This window comes from Jatropha curcas, chromosome 11, assembly GCF_041381405.1.
Source record: "Jatropha curcas cultivar XTBG-Jc1 chromosome 11, XTBG_Jcur_1.0, whole genome shotgun sequence".
Classification (NCBI taxonomy): Eukaryota; Viridiplantae; Streptophyta; class Magnoliopsida; order Malpighiales; family Euphorbiaceae; genus Jatropha; species Jatropha curcas.
This window is the reverse complement of record NC_143161.1, coordinates 19,095,971-19,114,201: the sequence shown is the minus strand read 5'-3', so window position 1 is coordinate 19,114,201 and position 18,231 is coordinate 19,095,971. Positions and strand designations below refer to the sequence as shown.

General features: G+C 35.2%; 1 protein-coding gene across 7 annotated transcripts in view; it reads right to left on the bottom strand.

Annotated features, from left to right (window-relative positions):
- LOC105629498 (DNA (cytosine-5)-methyltransferase CMT2) overlaps positions 1-14,346 on the bottom strand; it is a 41,858-nt gene extending 27,512 nt beyond the window's left edge. For 2 of the 7 annotated variants that reach the window (XM_037637614.2, XM_037637615.2), the window contains exons 1-8: positions 13,937-14,346; positions 13,743-13,768; positions 12,989-13,661; positions 4,384-4,418; positions 4,157-4,259; positions 505-609; positions 294-413; positions 36-126 (exon numbers count right to left, since the gene is read on the bottom strand). In XM_037637614.2, the coding sequence (XP_037493542.1) occupies positions 36-126; positions 294-413; positions 505-609; positions 4,157-4,259; positions 4,384-4,418; positions 12,989-13,661; positions 13,743-13,768; positions 13,937-14,197 (1,414 nt within the window). In that variant the 5' untranslated portion in view covers positions 14,198-14,346. Of the gene's footprint in view, positions 1-35; positions 127-293; positions 414-504; positions 610-4,156; positions 4,260-4,383; positions 4,419-11,691; positions 11,905-12,988; positions 13,662-13,742; positions 13,769-13,936 lie in introns of those variants that run through there. The other 5 variants (XM_037637617.2, XM_020677536.3, XM_037637618.2 and 2 more) reach the window with 4 other exon arrangements.
- Between the last annotated feature and the right edge of the window lie 3,885 nt (positions 14,347-18,231).

The window sequence follows — 18,231 nt, the reverse complement described above, 5'->3', positions numbered from 1 at the left end:
GCAGCTTGGTATCAGGAGCAGATCAAAGTACTTACTGATCAACAATGTTCGGAATGATGAATAATCAACAGTGTACTCCATATCAAAATAAAAGTCAGAAGGAGTGGAAAGAAACTTTGAACCTATCTGAAACAAATAATATGTTAATTGAACAACAAAGGACGCAGCATCAACTAATTAATAGAGAGGATAGGCACAATGCCTTCAAAGAATTGGGAAAGGCCTTCAGAAATATGAAAAACCGCCCAAGAAAACAAATTAAATTCAAAGGAATAGATCAAGGCTGACCATACCATAGGCGGTATCTGGACCACACTGACTTTTGAAATAATGCATTCTATTGGATTATCATTCATTAGAGTGGAATAGAATAAACGCTTCTTATCTTGTAAAGCAGCCTCTCCTTTTATAACCTAAGAAAACAAATTATTAAAGAAAAAAAAAAACATTAAGAAGATAAAGATCATAAATTTAAAGCATATTAATCAATGTCTGTTCACTTACAGTATCTTCAGCTCTATAAAACCATTGGACCCTGAAAAAATCCTCTCCATCTGTAGTTCTGAAAAACTCTAAAATCCTGCCAACATGCTTTTTCCCTCCTTCACCCTGCAGCAATTGATTGTAATGTAAATCATTTACATGGCCAAAATCGTTAAATTTTATGTTTACCCAACATGTTTTTGCCTCTTCCTGGACTCTTCATCTACTAATTTGTGTTGAGGAAAGGAGCTTCTATCAAAGACTTCATAAAAAGTCAGAGCACTTAACCTAATAAACTGGATTCATTTATAGTAGCATTTAGATGAATGAAACCTTGCAAAATTCTACATTTAATAAAGTAAACACTTGATTGAGAAACAAAGAAACAAATCAAAAGTAATTGGGGAGAAAAAAAAAAATCATCTCATAAAGCCCAAAAGAACAAACAACACTAGAAGTAAGGAATCTATTGAACAAGATTAATTTCAGATAGGAAAAATATGGTATATCCCAACAGACACAATCTCTATGTAGAACAATTGTTATGGACTCCATAACAGGAAACTGTAGCACTTTATATTTATTGGAAATATTTTTCATTTCTAGTCATGTGCTCTACAAAATGTCAAAGGATGAGAATAGGCATAACATTCTAACTTTATAAATTGGCAGATATTCCAATACAAAACAATCCAGAGCAATATCAAACAGCAGATAAAAGCATAGCATAAAGCATGGCCAACCAACTAGGGGTCGTGGAGGTAAACAGGTAGATTGAACAAGAACTTTAGCACATCAAGCTGAAGTAGTAGAGAAGTCAAAACCATCAACTGTTGGGACACTATAATGAAAAGGTTCAAACCCTAAGGCGTCTTTTATCAAAATTTGATTCTCCATCTACCTCAGCTACCTCTTCCAATTTTTTACAATCATCTATCATTTTCCTTCCCAATCTTGATTCTCATAATGATCCATGGGTTATAGATTCTAGAGCAAATAGACATATGACAGGCTCTTCCAATAAATTTTTAACCTATTCACTATGTTTTGGTAAGGGTACAGGTCATATAGCAAATGGTTCTTTAGCTCCAGGTTCCATTAAATGCACATCAATCAATAATTTAGCTTATGTTCTTCATTCTCCAATTTCTCCATTGTAAAGTTGAATTTTTGTCTAACCCTTGTGTCTTATAGGATTTGAGAATAGGGAAAATGATTGGATTTGGCAGATTGCACAATGTCTTATATCTTCTTGAAAGAGGTTGCAGTACTGTGGCACCTAATGTTACCCAAGCCCTATTAGGAAACTATAGGAATGCTCATCAGGAAATAATTCAGTGGCATAGACAATTAGGACAGCATCCTTTCTTATGGTAAGGAAATCATATACTAGATTATTTAAATATTGCCACTTCGAATCTTTAGTTTGGTGATTCTTGAAAATTTACTAAACATGCTAGGCATTCTTATTTTTCTCATAATAATAAGAACTTAGTTCCTTTTATGCTATTCATTCTGATGTAATAGGACTTACTTCTACAGTCTCATTGTGTCATTATAAATGGATTGTCACATTTGTTGATTGTTGTAACGGATTAATTTGGGTCTACTCAATGAAAGCTAAGAATGAAGTGTTTTCCTATTTCAAATTATTTCATAAAACGATTAGTACAAAAATTGATACAAATATTAAAATTTTGAAAACTGATAACAGAACTAAGAACATGGATAGTGTGTTTCAAGCATATTTTAGGTTAAAATGGAACAATACATAAAACTAGTTGCATCAACATGAGTGCTCAAAATGGAGTGTCTTAAAGAAAAAATAGGCATTTATTAAAGGTGGCTAGATCTCTTTTGTTTACTATGAATATTACTAAGACTTTTTGGAGATATGCAGTCCTGTCTGCAGCATACCTCATTAATAGACTGTCCCATAAGACACTAAGTTCAGAAAGTCAGATAATTTGCCCACTATAAAGCATAAGGCAGATGGCTTACTTAAAAGGTACAAAGTCAAATTGGTAGAAAAAAGATTCACTCAAAACTATAAAGTTGACTACCAAGATACTTTGCCCCCCAATTGCAAAGTTGAATACTATTAGAATTTTGTTTTCATTTGCAACCAATCTGGATCGGGGACTACATCAGTTTGATGTCAAAAATGCTTTCTTACATAGAGACTTAGAAGAAGTGTATATGGAAATTCCTCTAGGTTTTGACAATGAGAATACTAAAGGGTTTGCAAATTAAAGAAGGCATCATATAGATTGAAGCAGTCACTTAAAGCTTGGTTTGATAGATTCAGTAAGGTCATGATTGCTTTTGAATACTCCCAAAGTAATAATGACTATAAATTGTTTATTAGACACTATAATAGTAAGATCACACTATTTATTGTCCATGTTGATGTTATGGTTGTAATTGGAGATGATGAAGAGGAGATTACTCGCCCTAAAGAAGCTACTGGCTCAGGAGTTGAGATTAAAGATTTGAGAATTTGCAATACTTTCTTGGTATAGAAGTTGCTAGATCAGATAAAGGGTATCTCAAAGAAAAAACATAGATCTCTTTGGATAGACTGGCATATTGGGTTGTAAAGCAGTCGATTCTTTGATTAGAAGTTGATCACCAATTACAAACGGGAATGGAAGACAGTTGACCCGAGGTCAATATCAAAGATTAGTAGGGAAATTGATATAACTTTCGCACACTAGACTAGACATAGCCCATGCTATAAGTCTATGTAATTTTAGTGTGAAGAAAATATTCTCTATATCTTTTTTCATCAATAGGGACACATATATATACATATACAGGGTACTATAAACCTATTAGGAATCTAACTCCTATTAGAACTCTATTTACAACTACTCCTTAACACTCCCCCTCAAGTTGGAGCTTAGATGTTAATCATGCCCAACTTGTTACAAAGATAGTTAACATGAGGTCCATTTAAAGCTTTTGTAAAGATATCTCCTAACTGTTCACTTGTTTTAACGCGCTTGGTAGAGATAACACCCTATTGTATCTTTTCACAAATGAAATGACAATCAATCTCGATATGTTTTGTTCGCTCATAGAATACTGGATTTGATGCAATGTGAAGAGCAACTTGATTATCACACCATAACTTTGCAGGCAAGGATAACTTGAAGCCAATTTCCTCTAATTGGAGTTTGAAAAATTGAAGATAGATAAAAGCTAAAATGTCCACTAAGTGTTTTGAAGGTTTATATTGGAGTTTGAAAAGTGGGGGAGTTGAAATTGAAGGTGGTGATGATTGAATTAGGACCTATGGTGGTGATGGTGTTGGTGCTTGGGTGGCAATGATAGAGAGGAGAAAGAAAAAAGGAGAGAAAAAATAAAAATTAAGAAAATTGATTTTTTATTTACATCAAAAACAAACTATTAATCTTTTATTTCGATTTTGAAAAATATGCTACACTTGCAAACAAGTTTTCAAATCTGGGTACAATTGTTTAAATTTTAAAACAATTGCAAACACACGTAAAGTTTGGGGTAGACAATCCTATTAGGCGTAAAAGTAAAGAAATAAGTGAAAAAAGAAATAACATAGAAGAATGTATGAATCAACCATCTAGGTGTAGAAAAGGTATAGGAAAGGTAGAGAAATGTCTTTAATTTTTAGATTCTCATAAATAGCATTTACCTTTATATATGCACAATCTCCAATACTAAAGATGGATCCTTCAATTTCAGCCTGAGTGTAATGGCATTTCACATTCCAAACAATCTTATCTTCGTCATCATCACTATAACAATGAGCATTAACAATATTGATGAGCAAAGAATTACTAAAGGTAAGAAAAAATTCTTAAGTTGGAAAGATGAGACGATAAAAATAGCAAGAAAGAGAAGATCACAAATATTGCTTACTCTAATATGCACCTCCGACAATTGGATTTTTGACTCTGCAAACTCCAAGAACATCCTTCATTAGTATTGGTGAAATGCAATAAAGAAGAAGAATGCCAATTAGATGATTTAAGCAATAAAATAAATTAAAACTTTTTGAAGCGTGCCAAGTCAACGAGTGGAGGAAAAAACAAATTAAACTAATTAGAACACCCATGCAAATTATAAGCAGCAACAAACACACATAAATCAACTGAGATATGGATTCTGTTGCAGATCCAATATGATTCAGAAAAGAACATCCATTTTCTTGCTAATTTGCATTTTGGGCTGGAGAAATAAGCAGATGGATCTCTAGTGCTCCAGTCCTGTTATCTCCATAAGTCCATAATTAATTTTTAAAAGTGAAGGGAAGTGGCCAGTAATTCAATAAAGAGGGACGCATCCTAGGTTTTGTAATCCTGGATTTGAAAGCTTCAATCTACCAGATCAATTTAACTGAAGGAATTGTTTGAGGAGCTTGAATGACTGCACATTAGGAAATAACCACTACACATTAGGAAATAACCATTCTTTAACAGACACTACATGGATCCTTATATACATATGGAAAATTGGATAGACACACAGCTAGTTAGCAATTTTTAAATAACTGCATCAAAATAAGACAATACATATGCAAATAGATTTTTTCAAAACAATTATATTATTGCCTTTAACACATATAACATACTTTTTCCATCTCGTTAATTCTACTAGGAGTAGGAAGGAAAGAAATATTATAAGATCTCTTAAAGGTTAAAGAAACAACACAACTTGGTATAAGTGGATGGGTAGCCCAAGTTGCTTAGTATTGTTAGCTCATCTAGTTCATTTCTCCAAAAAAGTGGATGGGTATGAGTATTCCTCCCACTGAACATGGATTTTTCGATAAGATAATTGTATTGCTTCTATATTTCTCCTATCCTTCTTAGTCCTTTTTTATACGATAGAGCCCAGGCAGTAAAAGTAACTACTCCGAGGCATCTTATTCCATCTAGTTTAATCTTGCCATTTTCACTTCCTTCAAATTATTAACGTTCAAATGTCTAGATTCCAATTTAGTTCTACTTTACTAGAAAACCCTAGACTTTTAGGGTTTTCTTCTTCCATTATCCAACTTCAGTTTAACTAACTAGAGTTTCATTTATTAGACAAGTAGTCATCATAATGCATATACTATAGCCACCATAACAGATATGCAATACAACAAAATAAAATCTGTCCTGCATCACAATGCTGCAAATTTACAAAAGCAGGAAAAAAAAAGTCTCAAATCCTAAGAAATCCACTTAACATCAGTTTTCTAACTAATTGTTGAGAGAATATTTTCTTATATTTGATTCATCAATAGGGACACATATATATACACATACAAGATCCTATAAACCTATTAGAAATCTAACTCCTAATAGAGTTCTATTTACAACTCCTAATAGAGTTCTATTTACAACTAATCCTTAACACTCCCCCTCAAGTTGGAGCATAGATGTTAATCATGCTCAACTTGTTACAAACTACTGCTTTCAGCAAAGCACAATACCATACTCAGCAACTGTACCCACTTCATTATAGTGATAAAGAATCCCAAACCAAATAGTAGTAGCAGAACCAACTCACAGGGCTGTTTCAAGCTTCCATAATCAATGCCTCAAAGAGGAAGCCCAGTAGCGCAAATATTCAAAAACGCAGCAAAGGAAAATCTGGCAAACGGAGCACACCACTGAAGGCCAAAAACACAATGCAACTCACTGGGGTTGCACTGCTCTCGACAAAGGAGAAGGTTCAAAAGCAGAATACCCATAACTGTAGCAAAGGTGCAGTGCCAAACCCTAATGCAATAAGGAATCACTAGAAAATCACCAAAAATTACCTAAACCAATTGTCACAGCAAAGGAAAAATATGTTTCCACAGCAAATTAAAGCAACAACAGTAGCAGAGGACTGCCCGACACAGCTGCAATAGAATCGCAGCAAACAAACCTATTGTATAAGCCCAAGAATGACGATGCAACTCACTGGGTTGCATTCAAGCCAATGTCGGCAACCGAGCAGCAGCCTCTGGTCCTTTTTGCTTGAGCTGTTTGCGACCAACGCGAGCCGGTGGTGCTGCTGGCTCGAATTCCTTATCTTTCTTGTCACCTCCATCGGATTTTCTGTGTCCGGGAAGGCCTTGCCGATTGCCAGATGGTCCTTGACCCATGGCTTGCTTTTGTGCGAGACAGAGATTTGAGTTTGGCTTTTTTTTTTTTTTTTTTTTTTTTGAATGGAAGGCTCTGATACCATGTTGAGAGAATATTTTCTTATATTTGATTCATCAATAGGGATACATATATATACACATACAAGATACTATAAACCTATTAGAAATCTAACTCCTAATAGAGTTCTATTTACAACTCCTAATAGAGTTCTATTTACAACTAATCCTTAACACTAATCAAAGCCCAAAATCAACAATCATGTCATTGTAGTACCAAGGAACAAAATCGTGATACTTCTACAATTTCTGTGTGGAAAAAGTAGTACTGTTGGTGCACAGAAACAACAAAAAACCTAATGGTGAGAATCACAAAAACAAGCAACAACAAAATGAAGCAATTTAGTTTAGTATCATAACTGAGACTTAAGCCAAAGACAGATTGATACAACAATAACTGGCAATTGTCTAACAATACTGAATATAGAAAGTTGTAAGGCACATGGACAAGGATAGACAAAATTGCCAAGTTTCAGGTCAAAGAATAAGATCCCTCGTTAAGAATGTGACTTTCCAATGGTGGCATGAAAAATGTTGATGATTTTCAAAGCATTCAATTATATTTGTAATTCAATGTGGAAAAAATATTGTTATTGTATTTTCATCAATAGGGACACATATATATACATATACAAGATACTATAATCCTATTAGGAATCTAACTCCTAACGGAACTCTACTTACAACTAGTCCTTAACACTCCCCCTCAAGTTGGAGCATTGATTAACGGAGCATAGATGTTAATCATGCCCAACTTGTTAGTTTACCCGAGGTCCATTTAGAGCTTTTGTAAAGATATCTCCTAACTGTTCACTTGTTTTAACGTGCCTTGTAGAGATAACACCTTGTTGTATCTTTTCACGAATGAAATGACAATCAATCTCGATATGTTTTGTTCGTTCATGGAATACTAGATTTGATGCAATGTGAAGAGCAGCTTGATTATCACACTATAACTTTGCAGGCAAGGACGAATTGAACCCAATTTCTCTAACAACTGATGAATCCAAATTATTTCACAAGCTAGTTGCACCATAGCTCGATATTCTGATTCAGCACTCAATCATGAGACTACATTTTGTTTCTTGCTCCCCCATGATATCAAGTTTTCACCCATAAAGACACAATATCCTGAAATTGATCTTCTATCAACCTTCGAACCTGCCCAAGCCGCATCTGAAAAACACTCAATGTCCAAATGCTCATGATTACTGTAAAAGAGGCCACGACCTGGATTACCTTTCAAGTAGCACAAAATTTGTCCTAAAGCTTCCCAATGAACAACAGTAGGAGAAGACATTAACTGACTTAAGACGCTCACAGAGTAAGCAATATCTGGACGTGTTACCGTAAGATAATTCAGTTTGCCCACCAATCTTCTATACATCTCAGGATCATCACAATAGCTTACCACCAATTGAAAGTTGCAAATTAGGAGTCATTGGAGCACTGCATGGCTTGGCACCCAACTTTCTAGTTTCTTTTAGTAAGTCAAGAACATACTTCCTTTGAGATGAGAAGATGCCTCTCTTACACCTAGATACTTCTATAAGCAAAAAATACTTCAACAATCCTAAGTCTTGTCTGGAGTTGAGTCTGGAGGAATGACTTGAGTGATGTAATGCCTGCTGAATCACTCCCTATAATAACAATGTCATCAACATAAACCACAAGTAGAATCAAACCAGTCTTAGTACTTCTAAAAAATACAGAATGATCAGAAGTACTCTTCTGCATGCCAAATTAGTGTACCACATTGCAAAATCTACCAAACCAAGCTCGAGGACTCTTTTTTAGGCCATAAAGAGATTTTCAAAGTTTACACAATTTACCCAACTCCCCCTGAGCAACAAAGACTGATGGTTTCTCCATGTAAACTTCCTCCTGAAGATCCCCATAAAGAAAGGCATTCTTAACATCCAACTGATGTAAAGGCGAGTCAAAAGTAACTGCTAAAGAAATAAACAAACGAACAGAAGACAATTTGGCTGCAGGAGAAAAAGTATCAGAGTAATCAAGGCCATAAATCTGAGAATAGCCCTTAGCAACTAATCAAGCCTTGAGACGGGCAACAGATCCATCAGGATTCATTTTAACTGTAAAAACCCATTTACAACCAATAGCCTTCTTACCTGCCGGGAGAGGCACAAGATCCCAAGTACCATTAGTATCTAAGGCAGTCATCTCCTCTTTCATTGCTGCACACCAACCAGGATAGGACAAAGTTTGGATAACAATTTTAGGGGTAGAGACAGAGTCTAGATTACTTACAAAACAACGAAATGAAGGAGAAAGATGATCATAACTAACAAAAGAAGAAATAGGATAGGCATACTTGTGTTTACCTTTTCGAAGAGCAATGGGAAGGTCAAGGTCTGACTGAGGAGTGGATGGCACAGGCTCAAGTTGAGTGGAGGGAACCGAATCTTCTATTGAAGCGGTTGGTGGGGGAAGTGAGTCAAGAGTTCCTGGTCTCCTGGAATAAACCTGTTCAAAACGAGGGCGGACAGATGCTGGTGCAGGAGGGGGAATAGGAGGAGCAAACGCTGTAGCAGGAGCAGGTGCAAGTTCAGGAACAGGAACAAGAACAAGAGCAAGAGCAAGAGAGCTAGGAAATTGCTGGATAGCGTAGACTAAAAGCTCATCATCCTCCCCCTCACTCTTATATATAGGAGGAAAAACTGAAGTATTCTCAAAAAATGTGACATCTACAGAAATAAGATAACGGTCAATATCGGAAGAAAAAAAACGATATCCCTTTTGATGCCAAGAATACCCAAGAAAAACACAATGAAGGGATTTTGGATCTAATTTGGAAACCTATGGACGAACATCACAAACAAAACAAGTACAACCAAAAATATAAGGTTCAATAGGGAATAGAAGTTTAGAAGGAAACAAGACACTATAAGGAATTGCACCATTAAGCACAGAAGAAGGCATGCGATTAATCAAAAAACGTGCAGTAGAGACAGCATCCGCCCGAAAATGTTTAGGGACCTTCATTTGGAATAGAAGTGCCCTAGCAACCTCAAGAAGATGTCGATTTTTCCTTTCTACAGCCCCATTTTGAGGAGTATCAACACAAGATGTTTGATGAAGAATATCATTTTGTGACATAAAAGATTGGAAGAAACTAGATAGATATTCTTTAGCATTATCACTTTGTAATATGCGAACAGAGGTATTAAATTGAGTTTTAATCTCAGCACAAAAGGAACAGAAAATAGAGAATATCTCAGAACGAGTTTTCATCAAAAATAACCAAGTAACACGAGAATAATCATCCACAAAAGTTATGAAGTACCGAAAGCCACAAGACATGGACCTCAACATTAGAATGAACTAACTTAAAAGGGGATGAAACCGTTTATTGACTCGAGGAACTAAAGGTAAACGATAATGTTTGGCAAATTGACAAGATTCACATTCTAAAATCGATAAAGACTGAAACTGCGGACACAACTTCTTTAAAGTAGTCAATGAAGGATGACCCAAACGACAATGAACCTCAAGAGGAGAGAGAGCACCAACACAAGCTAGAGATGACGAAACTTGTTCATCCAGAAGATAAAGGCCACCTGACTCACGTCCTCTACCAATAATCCGCTTCGTCAAAAGATCCTAAAACACACAATAGGTAGGATAAAATTTAACACAACAATATAGTAGACGAGTAATTTTGCTAACAGATAATAGATTGAACGAAAAACGAGGCAAACAAAAAACAAAAGACAACGAAAGAATTGGGATGGGATTGGTGGTGCCAACACACTTGACAAAAGATGTGGACCCATCAGCTAGAGTAACATGATGATTAAATTGTTCAGGTTCTTTTATTGAGGATAAGAGACTAGGGTTACCTGTCATGTGATCTGTACAACCAGAATCAATGACCCACTCTGATGAGGTAGACATAAGACATGTAGTAAGAGTGCCTAAATTGACAGCAGCAGCAATTGAGGAATCAGTAGACTTAGAGGAACGGTCTCTAGAGAGCTCAACATACTCCGTAGCAAAAATTGTTATAGTGTTCTCAGAAGAAGTAACTGCAGAATCTTGAGTGGCCATATTTGCCCTTGGCAGCTTATTTATCAGTTTCTTACAATACCGTTTAGTGTGACCAAGTTCATGGCAATAATGATAGATAAGAATGCTTGCCTCCCGATTAATTGTTCCATTACTACAGTTTATTTCCTCTTCCTCTGTTTCCTGGCTATCTAACTATCTGATAACGACTCACAAGGACACTATTATCATAAGGGAAGGGGTACGAGAACCTTCAATACGTAGTAATCTAGCGAAAGTCTCCTGAAGAGAGGTAACGTCACTGCCTGAAAGAACCTGTGATTTGGCAGTTTCAAAAACCGGCGCAAGACCTACAAGAAAACTCATTACAGCCATTTATTCTCGCTGAGTCTGTTGAACCTTAACATCAAGGCTAAAAGGCAATAAAACATTAAGTTCCTCGTAAATCTTCTTAAATTCCATGAAATAAGTTGTGAGGAGTTTATCTTGCTGGTCGGCCCGATAAAATCCTTTGCAGACCTCATACATCCGAGATAAATTACCTTCTCTCGAGTACAAAAATTCAAGATAAGTCCATCAATTCCTTAACAAAATCACAATGATTAATTAAACCAATTACCTCATTGTCAATCGAATTCCGAAGCTGTAAAAATAACCGAGCATCCTCTCTAAGCCAGATTTGCCTAGCATCTCATTCAGGTGTATCATTGGTCAAGTGGTCATCCTTATCCAAACTACGAAAATATATACAAACTGTTTTACTCCATGCCAGAAAATTGGAGCCAATAAGTTGTGTTCCGTTATTTTATTCAATAATGGACCACATCAGTAATGACAGGTTTCGATTCGGAAGTCTCCGGTGGAGTAATCGTCATGATTTGTGATTAAACGTTCAAAAAACAAATGTAGCACAGCAAAGGAAAACTACGATTCTTGGTAACTTGATAGCAGAATAGCAAATAGGCAGCAGCAGAATATAAATTCACAAATTCAGACTGTACCTGGCAAAGCGACAGCAAAGGTGCAGCACGAAAAACATCACAAAAGTCAAAGAGGGCCAACGCAACACACTGAGTTGCACTGTACTGGCAAAATCGACGCCGGAAACTGAGAGCCGGTGACAGGAGATGGCCGGACGCGCCGGCGCTTGAAGAAGAACGGAAAAATATGAGTGGCGCGTGAAGCCCACTCGCGAGGATTCCAGTGACTGGATTTGGAGGGAGAGCCGATCAGCGGCCTGCCCTTCTTCCTTGAGTGGCGGTGAGACAAGAACACCAGCCTATGTGGGTGACCTAGACTGACAGTCATCAAAAAACACACTCTGCCTGTAGTTTCAACGCAAAAGAGCATAGAAAAAAAAAAATTAACGAGCCCCCCAGCTTTGATACCATGTAATTCAATGTGGAAAAAATATTGTTATTGTATTTTCATCAATAGGGACACATATATATACATATACAGGATGCTATAAACCTATTAAGAATCTAACTCCTAACAGAACTCTATTTACAACTAGTCCTTAACAATATTCATAGGCTCAATCATACGAGTTGATCATGGTCACTGAGATCTTAAGTGGCAAAATGATGTTTTCCTAGTAGGTCTATCTATATAAGTGAAAGATTGATCTCCTATGATACAATGGAATTGCAAACAGAATATGGTTTGAAGCTACAAATGTTTTTATCTCTCACTTTAATAAATTTCCTTCAATGGAAAATCTAAGGTTCAAAATAGAGTTTTAAGAGGTCAGTTTGGAGATTGGGTTGATTGCTCTTTTTACCACTTGATGCAGAAGATAACAAACAAATAAAGTAGAAAACAAGTGAACAACAACAAAAACCATTGAAGGAGAGAAAAGGAAAGAGAGAGACAAAAAAATCTAAATTGTAAACTAAAATAACATTATTGCAAATAAATCCTAATTGCATTCCATCTTCATCAATCAATTTCTAAAATTGAACTCCTTGAACAACAAAGGTTTTTGAAAAAAGGAAAGATCTCTACATTTTGGCTGTACTTAATAACTTTAGTTGGTTATACACACAATTTGGACTTGTAGAAAACTTTATATTCCATATTCAACATGCTAGAAAATCAGGAAACATTGTCCTTCCATGTCCAACACTTAGTATACAATAATATGACAACAACTAACGGTTATAATTATTAATTATAATATGCTTGTTATAATTATTAATTAAACAACCTAGTTTTGACAAGTGCATAAGAAGAGCAAAATATTTAAAGAGTCTGATTGCCTGGGGAAAAGAAAAGCAGAGCAGAAAGGTTGACCACCTTAATTTCATACCGCCAATGCCACCTTTCTTGCGCTTCATTATGGGGGACAGGATCTCCAATTAGAGAACAAATGCTTTTGTGTTTCTTCTGCTTCTTCTTTGAGGACATGGGCTTAATTTTCTCTGGAGAATGTTGTTTATCTGACTTATTTTTTGGAGAGTGCTTCCGAGCGGACTTAGGCAGCTCAACTGAACTAGCATTCGTTTTGCCGTTTTGAACTCTAAAAGCAGAGCTGCTTATTCTGCGAGATTGCCTCAAGAACTTATTATCAGACATTCCTAAATCAGAATTCTCTGAAAAGGTCTTAATCCTCTTAAAGGGTTGCTGTTCATCAAAAGAATTAGACAATCCACAGCCATCAGAATTTAGTTCAATGTTGTGAACCCCGTTGGGCTGTAGGAAATTTTTCGAACATTTTTTACTGCATTGTCTTAAAAAATCATCATCGACATCTTCTTTGGTTTGCAGCGTGAATCTTGGAGACCTTCTTAAATTGATCACACCAGCACCAACCCATGGATGCAATGGTTTTGCTTCCAATTTTGTGGATGCCCTTATTTTGGGCAATGTAGGTTTTGACGAGCTGCTCTCAGTTCCAGCTGAAGACAATCCAGGAGTTCTGCGCAACGCCGTCTCCGTGGAGAATTTCTTTTTCCAAATCTTTTCTTCTCTACAATGACAATATATTTATTTCAACTATCGCTAAGGGAAATAAATAATTCAATCTAACTGATTAGAAATTACTACTTACTCTACCGTCAAGCTTTGACTTTGACTCTGCAGTAAAAATGTAAAATAGACAAAATGTTAAATATTGTCATTGAGATTCTCTAATTCAAAGAACAAATAAATCCATTTTCTTATCTACTTTTTCTGGGCAGCGAAACAGGGCATTGTATTTTCTCTGCCAAAACATGCAAAAGTCCAAGAAAATCCGAAACGCACCTGAACCAACGAAACGCCTCGAGGAGCATCGCCTTCCATGGGCGAACAGCTTGAGAATCTCGGCGATCGTCTGAAGCAATACTCAGGTTCCGAAATGGGGTTTGATTTTAGAATTATTGAGCCTACATTGTGCAATTTAGGAGAAAGAAAGAATCTTGGGGATCTTCTCAAAGGAAATTCAGGAATACAAATTTGCAGAGGCACTGGTTCGCCTTCAATTCCAACCAGCGACGTAGTTAAAGATTTGGATCTAGATTTCATTGACAAACAAAGATTGAGGCTTTATTAGTTTGTTTGGACAATGGAGCTCTATTTTTTTTCTGTAACTAGCGACAAATGGTTCAAGAACGAATGAACTGCACTCAGAAGAGAGAAAAAAAAAAAAAAAAAAGCGTGAGCGTGAGTCTGACTTCGCTGACCAGAAGTGATAAAGGAGATATTCAAATGACATGGGCCCATTAGGGATGGAAAATGCCACGGGTCTTGGCGGGATATTGAAATTAACGGCGCTAAAGCGCGGGCTCGGGGTATGGCAAAGTTGAGGGATTTCTCATCATAGGACGAAAGATTTAAATTTAAATTTATAGTACAGTCGTATATATATTTTTACTGTTACGCTATGTTTTGGTATGTTATTAATTTGATTAATTCAGTCAAATCGGTTAATTTAATTAACTCTATCAATTCAATCAATTTAATTTAATGAATAATGGTTCCATTAAAGAAAATCAAATTTTTAGTAATCGGTTAAAGGTTAAGTTAAATTTATTAATCAAACAAAATTAATCACGTTACTTTACTCCTCAAAACTATGTTATTTTTATTAAGTAAATAAAAATTAAAAATATTGCAATTAATTTTTTTAATTTAACAATTTCAATTATTTTTATCTCGATTAAAGTTGAATGAACGCCAAATTTTAATTAAATTTGATGGTCAATTAGATTTTAATTTTTTTTAACTTCAGGGCAGTTAGTAATCAAAATTAATTTGGCTAAAGTAATTCTATTTTTTTAATAATTCAATTAAAAGATTAGTTCAATTAATTCCAAAAATTTCATTTAATTAATTTTTGTTAAAAATATTATTCAAATTGATCGAATACTCGACCCCAGTTATACTCAATCACACTTGCATATTTTACAATTCAATTTAATCTCAGTCCAATCTTAAATATTATAATCCTAAAGTCAAATCTAGTCCAAAAATTGTTATGTTATACCCGAGTCCACCAAGGAAAAAAATGATCAAAGGAGTAGAGAACATGTCAAAGTATTAACGTAATATATGGGTATCAAAATGGGTCATGATAAGTGAATATGACGGGTTAGGATTGAGTTTAAACAGATTTATGTCGTAAACGGATCACTTATTAATGACACGAATATAAACGTAGCGTGTCACGGATTAGGCAAACGACCCATTTATTTAAGAATAAAAATGTAATTTTATTGTCAGATAAAAATATTTCTATTAAAATCCTGTCTAAACTTAATTGTTGTATTAATTTTTTTATTTCAATTATGAATCTTAAAAAATCCATGCATTTTATGTATGAAAAATTATTTTTAAATATGATTTGAGTGAAATAGGTTAAAAATTAAAAACATTATAAGCATATTAAGTGGGTCATGTACAGGTCAACACGATCCACTTAACCTATTTATGATATTAGGCGGGTTATACATGTCGTGTTCATGTCACTTGCCTAATTTTAGTATCATGTACGTATCGATAAATTCGACACAATATTAAATGGGTCATACTCATGCTGACATAATCGTGTCGTATGTTAGGCGAATCCATGTGCCAAACATATGATCATATCTATATCTAGATAATCAGAGTGGCATCATTATGCGGAACATGCTCATAATCAGAATAATCTTAATCAAGCATCTAATTCACACTAAGTATAATCAAAGCCCAAAAACTTACTTTCTTTCTTTAAGCTACATGATCACTTACAAACTTTACTTGTTAAGATAGAACGTAGCTTATACATGATTTATCTCAGTTCATGTCCTTGAGGCTATTTACACTCAGAAAGTTCTATATGTCTTAAATCCAAACAATTATGATAAAATCCACATATTTATACATTATTCTAAATCTCATATATAATAATATATACTCATATATATCAAGTCATAAATCTTAAGCATATATACATAAAGGCATGAAAAAGCTACAAGTCCTATGAAAGCTACTTATAGGTCATATAACCTAAGAATAACCAATATGGTTGGAAAATCTCATAAAGTATATCATAAACACTCATGAGCTTATAAATGGTAATTATATTTTATTAACACTTATTATGTACAAGAATCATACTTAAGGACTCATGGAAACTTTCAAATCTCAAATGAGCCTTGAAAACTTTAAACAACCTCAATTCATAAATAGTTCTTTAAAAATTTTCCCGACAGTTCTAATTTTTTACTCATAGGAAAAATACTCATTTCCAAAGATTCATTAAAAGCATTTTCCCAAAATTTAAACTTTACTTTCTTTTAATATACTCCATCTTATATAAATTACTTAACTCAAATTCAAGTAAAATCATAAAAGCATATGAATTTCTCATATTTCAAATTGTAGGAAAAGTACATATCATTCACGTGATTTTTATCATATAAATCTTCCTTTTTACATACAAATCGATTAAAGCCTTAATTATATCCTTAGAAGCATAGTTATACTCCAAACATGCAAAGTCTTATACAAATTTCCAAAGTTCATAAATTTCATGATATATGAAAAGTATAGCATAAAAAGGGGCTTTCATCATGTGAGCCATACGTTTCTCATGTAATTCAACCAAAACATCAGTTATATACTTAAAAGCATAATGAAACTCTAAGCATGCATATACTTAAGCAATTACTCGGAGATTTGACGTTTCTAAGTTATAAGAAGTTACAAGTCATAAATGTGATTTTTACCATAAAAATTTCATAATTCACATTCAACTCATTCGAATCATTTATTATACTTAAAGAAAAGTAGTTACTTAAAGCATGCATATTCTCATTCAATTTTCCAAAAATCCCTATGATTTAAGTCATAGGAAATTCACCATTTCTCAAGACTTAGCAAGGGTATTCAAACCAACTTGGCACACATATAAATCATCTTGAAACAAGGGCCTACCATCATTTAAAAGGCATGGTAATACTCAAGATATAACTTTTCTTAAATACAAAGAAGCATACTCACTACAAGAAAAACGCCATTTTGCGACTGACAAATCGGTCGCAAAATGGCTAATATCGGTCGCAAATTTACTTTTGCGACCGAACTGAGACCGACATATTTCTATCGCAAAATACGTGGTCGCAAATATTTTTTGCGACCGATTATTCCATCGGTCGCAAATTTGCGACCGATATAAATTTATCGGTCGCAATTGTTGGTCGTGGTTTAATTTGAAATTCAGTCGCTAATATGGTCGCAGGAAAAACGGTCGCAAATGTTTTAAATTGGTCGCAAATCGGTCGCAAAATGTTAATTTAAAATTGTAAATTTCGGTATCAAATCGGTCGCAAATCGGTCGCAAAATTAAAAAAAAATTAAATATTATTATAAAACCAAAATTTTTCCGCACCTGTGAAAATTGACATATATACATATATATCACACACGCAATTCAAGAACAATGTAAAATTGTAATTTTTATTGTGCTGAACAAATTAAAATATCAAAATACAAATAAAAAACTAAAAAGGTCCAAAATCAAATCTATACTGCTGCTCATCTACAGGATCCGATGTCGGATCGCCGGGAGGAGTACCTGCTGGATGTGATGTAGCGCCAGGAGGGGTGACCAAGGTATCGTCTGCAGCATCGGGATCAGGAGCAGGAAGTGGCTGCTGCTGAGACGTCAAAACATGTCGGTCTGTAGCAGGCGCAGGATCAGAAGAAGAAGTACCAGCACGGGCCTCACCGGACAGCCGCATCACATGCGCTCTAAGCTCTGCAATCTGTCTCTGCTGATCAGCAAGCTGAGCCCGTATATCATCATCATACTGCGAGTTAGTGTGCTCCGACTGTCGTGCTGCGCTGGCTGTAGAAGCGTGAGCTGCTGAGCCAGTGTAAAACTGTGATGCCTGAGACCCGATGCCATATACCTTCCTCTTCTTCTCGCCCCCTACAGCCTCGAGATAAAGCGTTACCTCGTCAATCCTTGACTCAGCTTCAGATTCATCGGTCTGAGAAGTAACAATACGCTCCCGAGCTGTAGTATAATTCTCCTGAAAACAAAAAATCAATTAATCAATGCAATTGCAAGC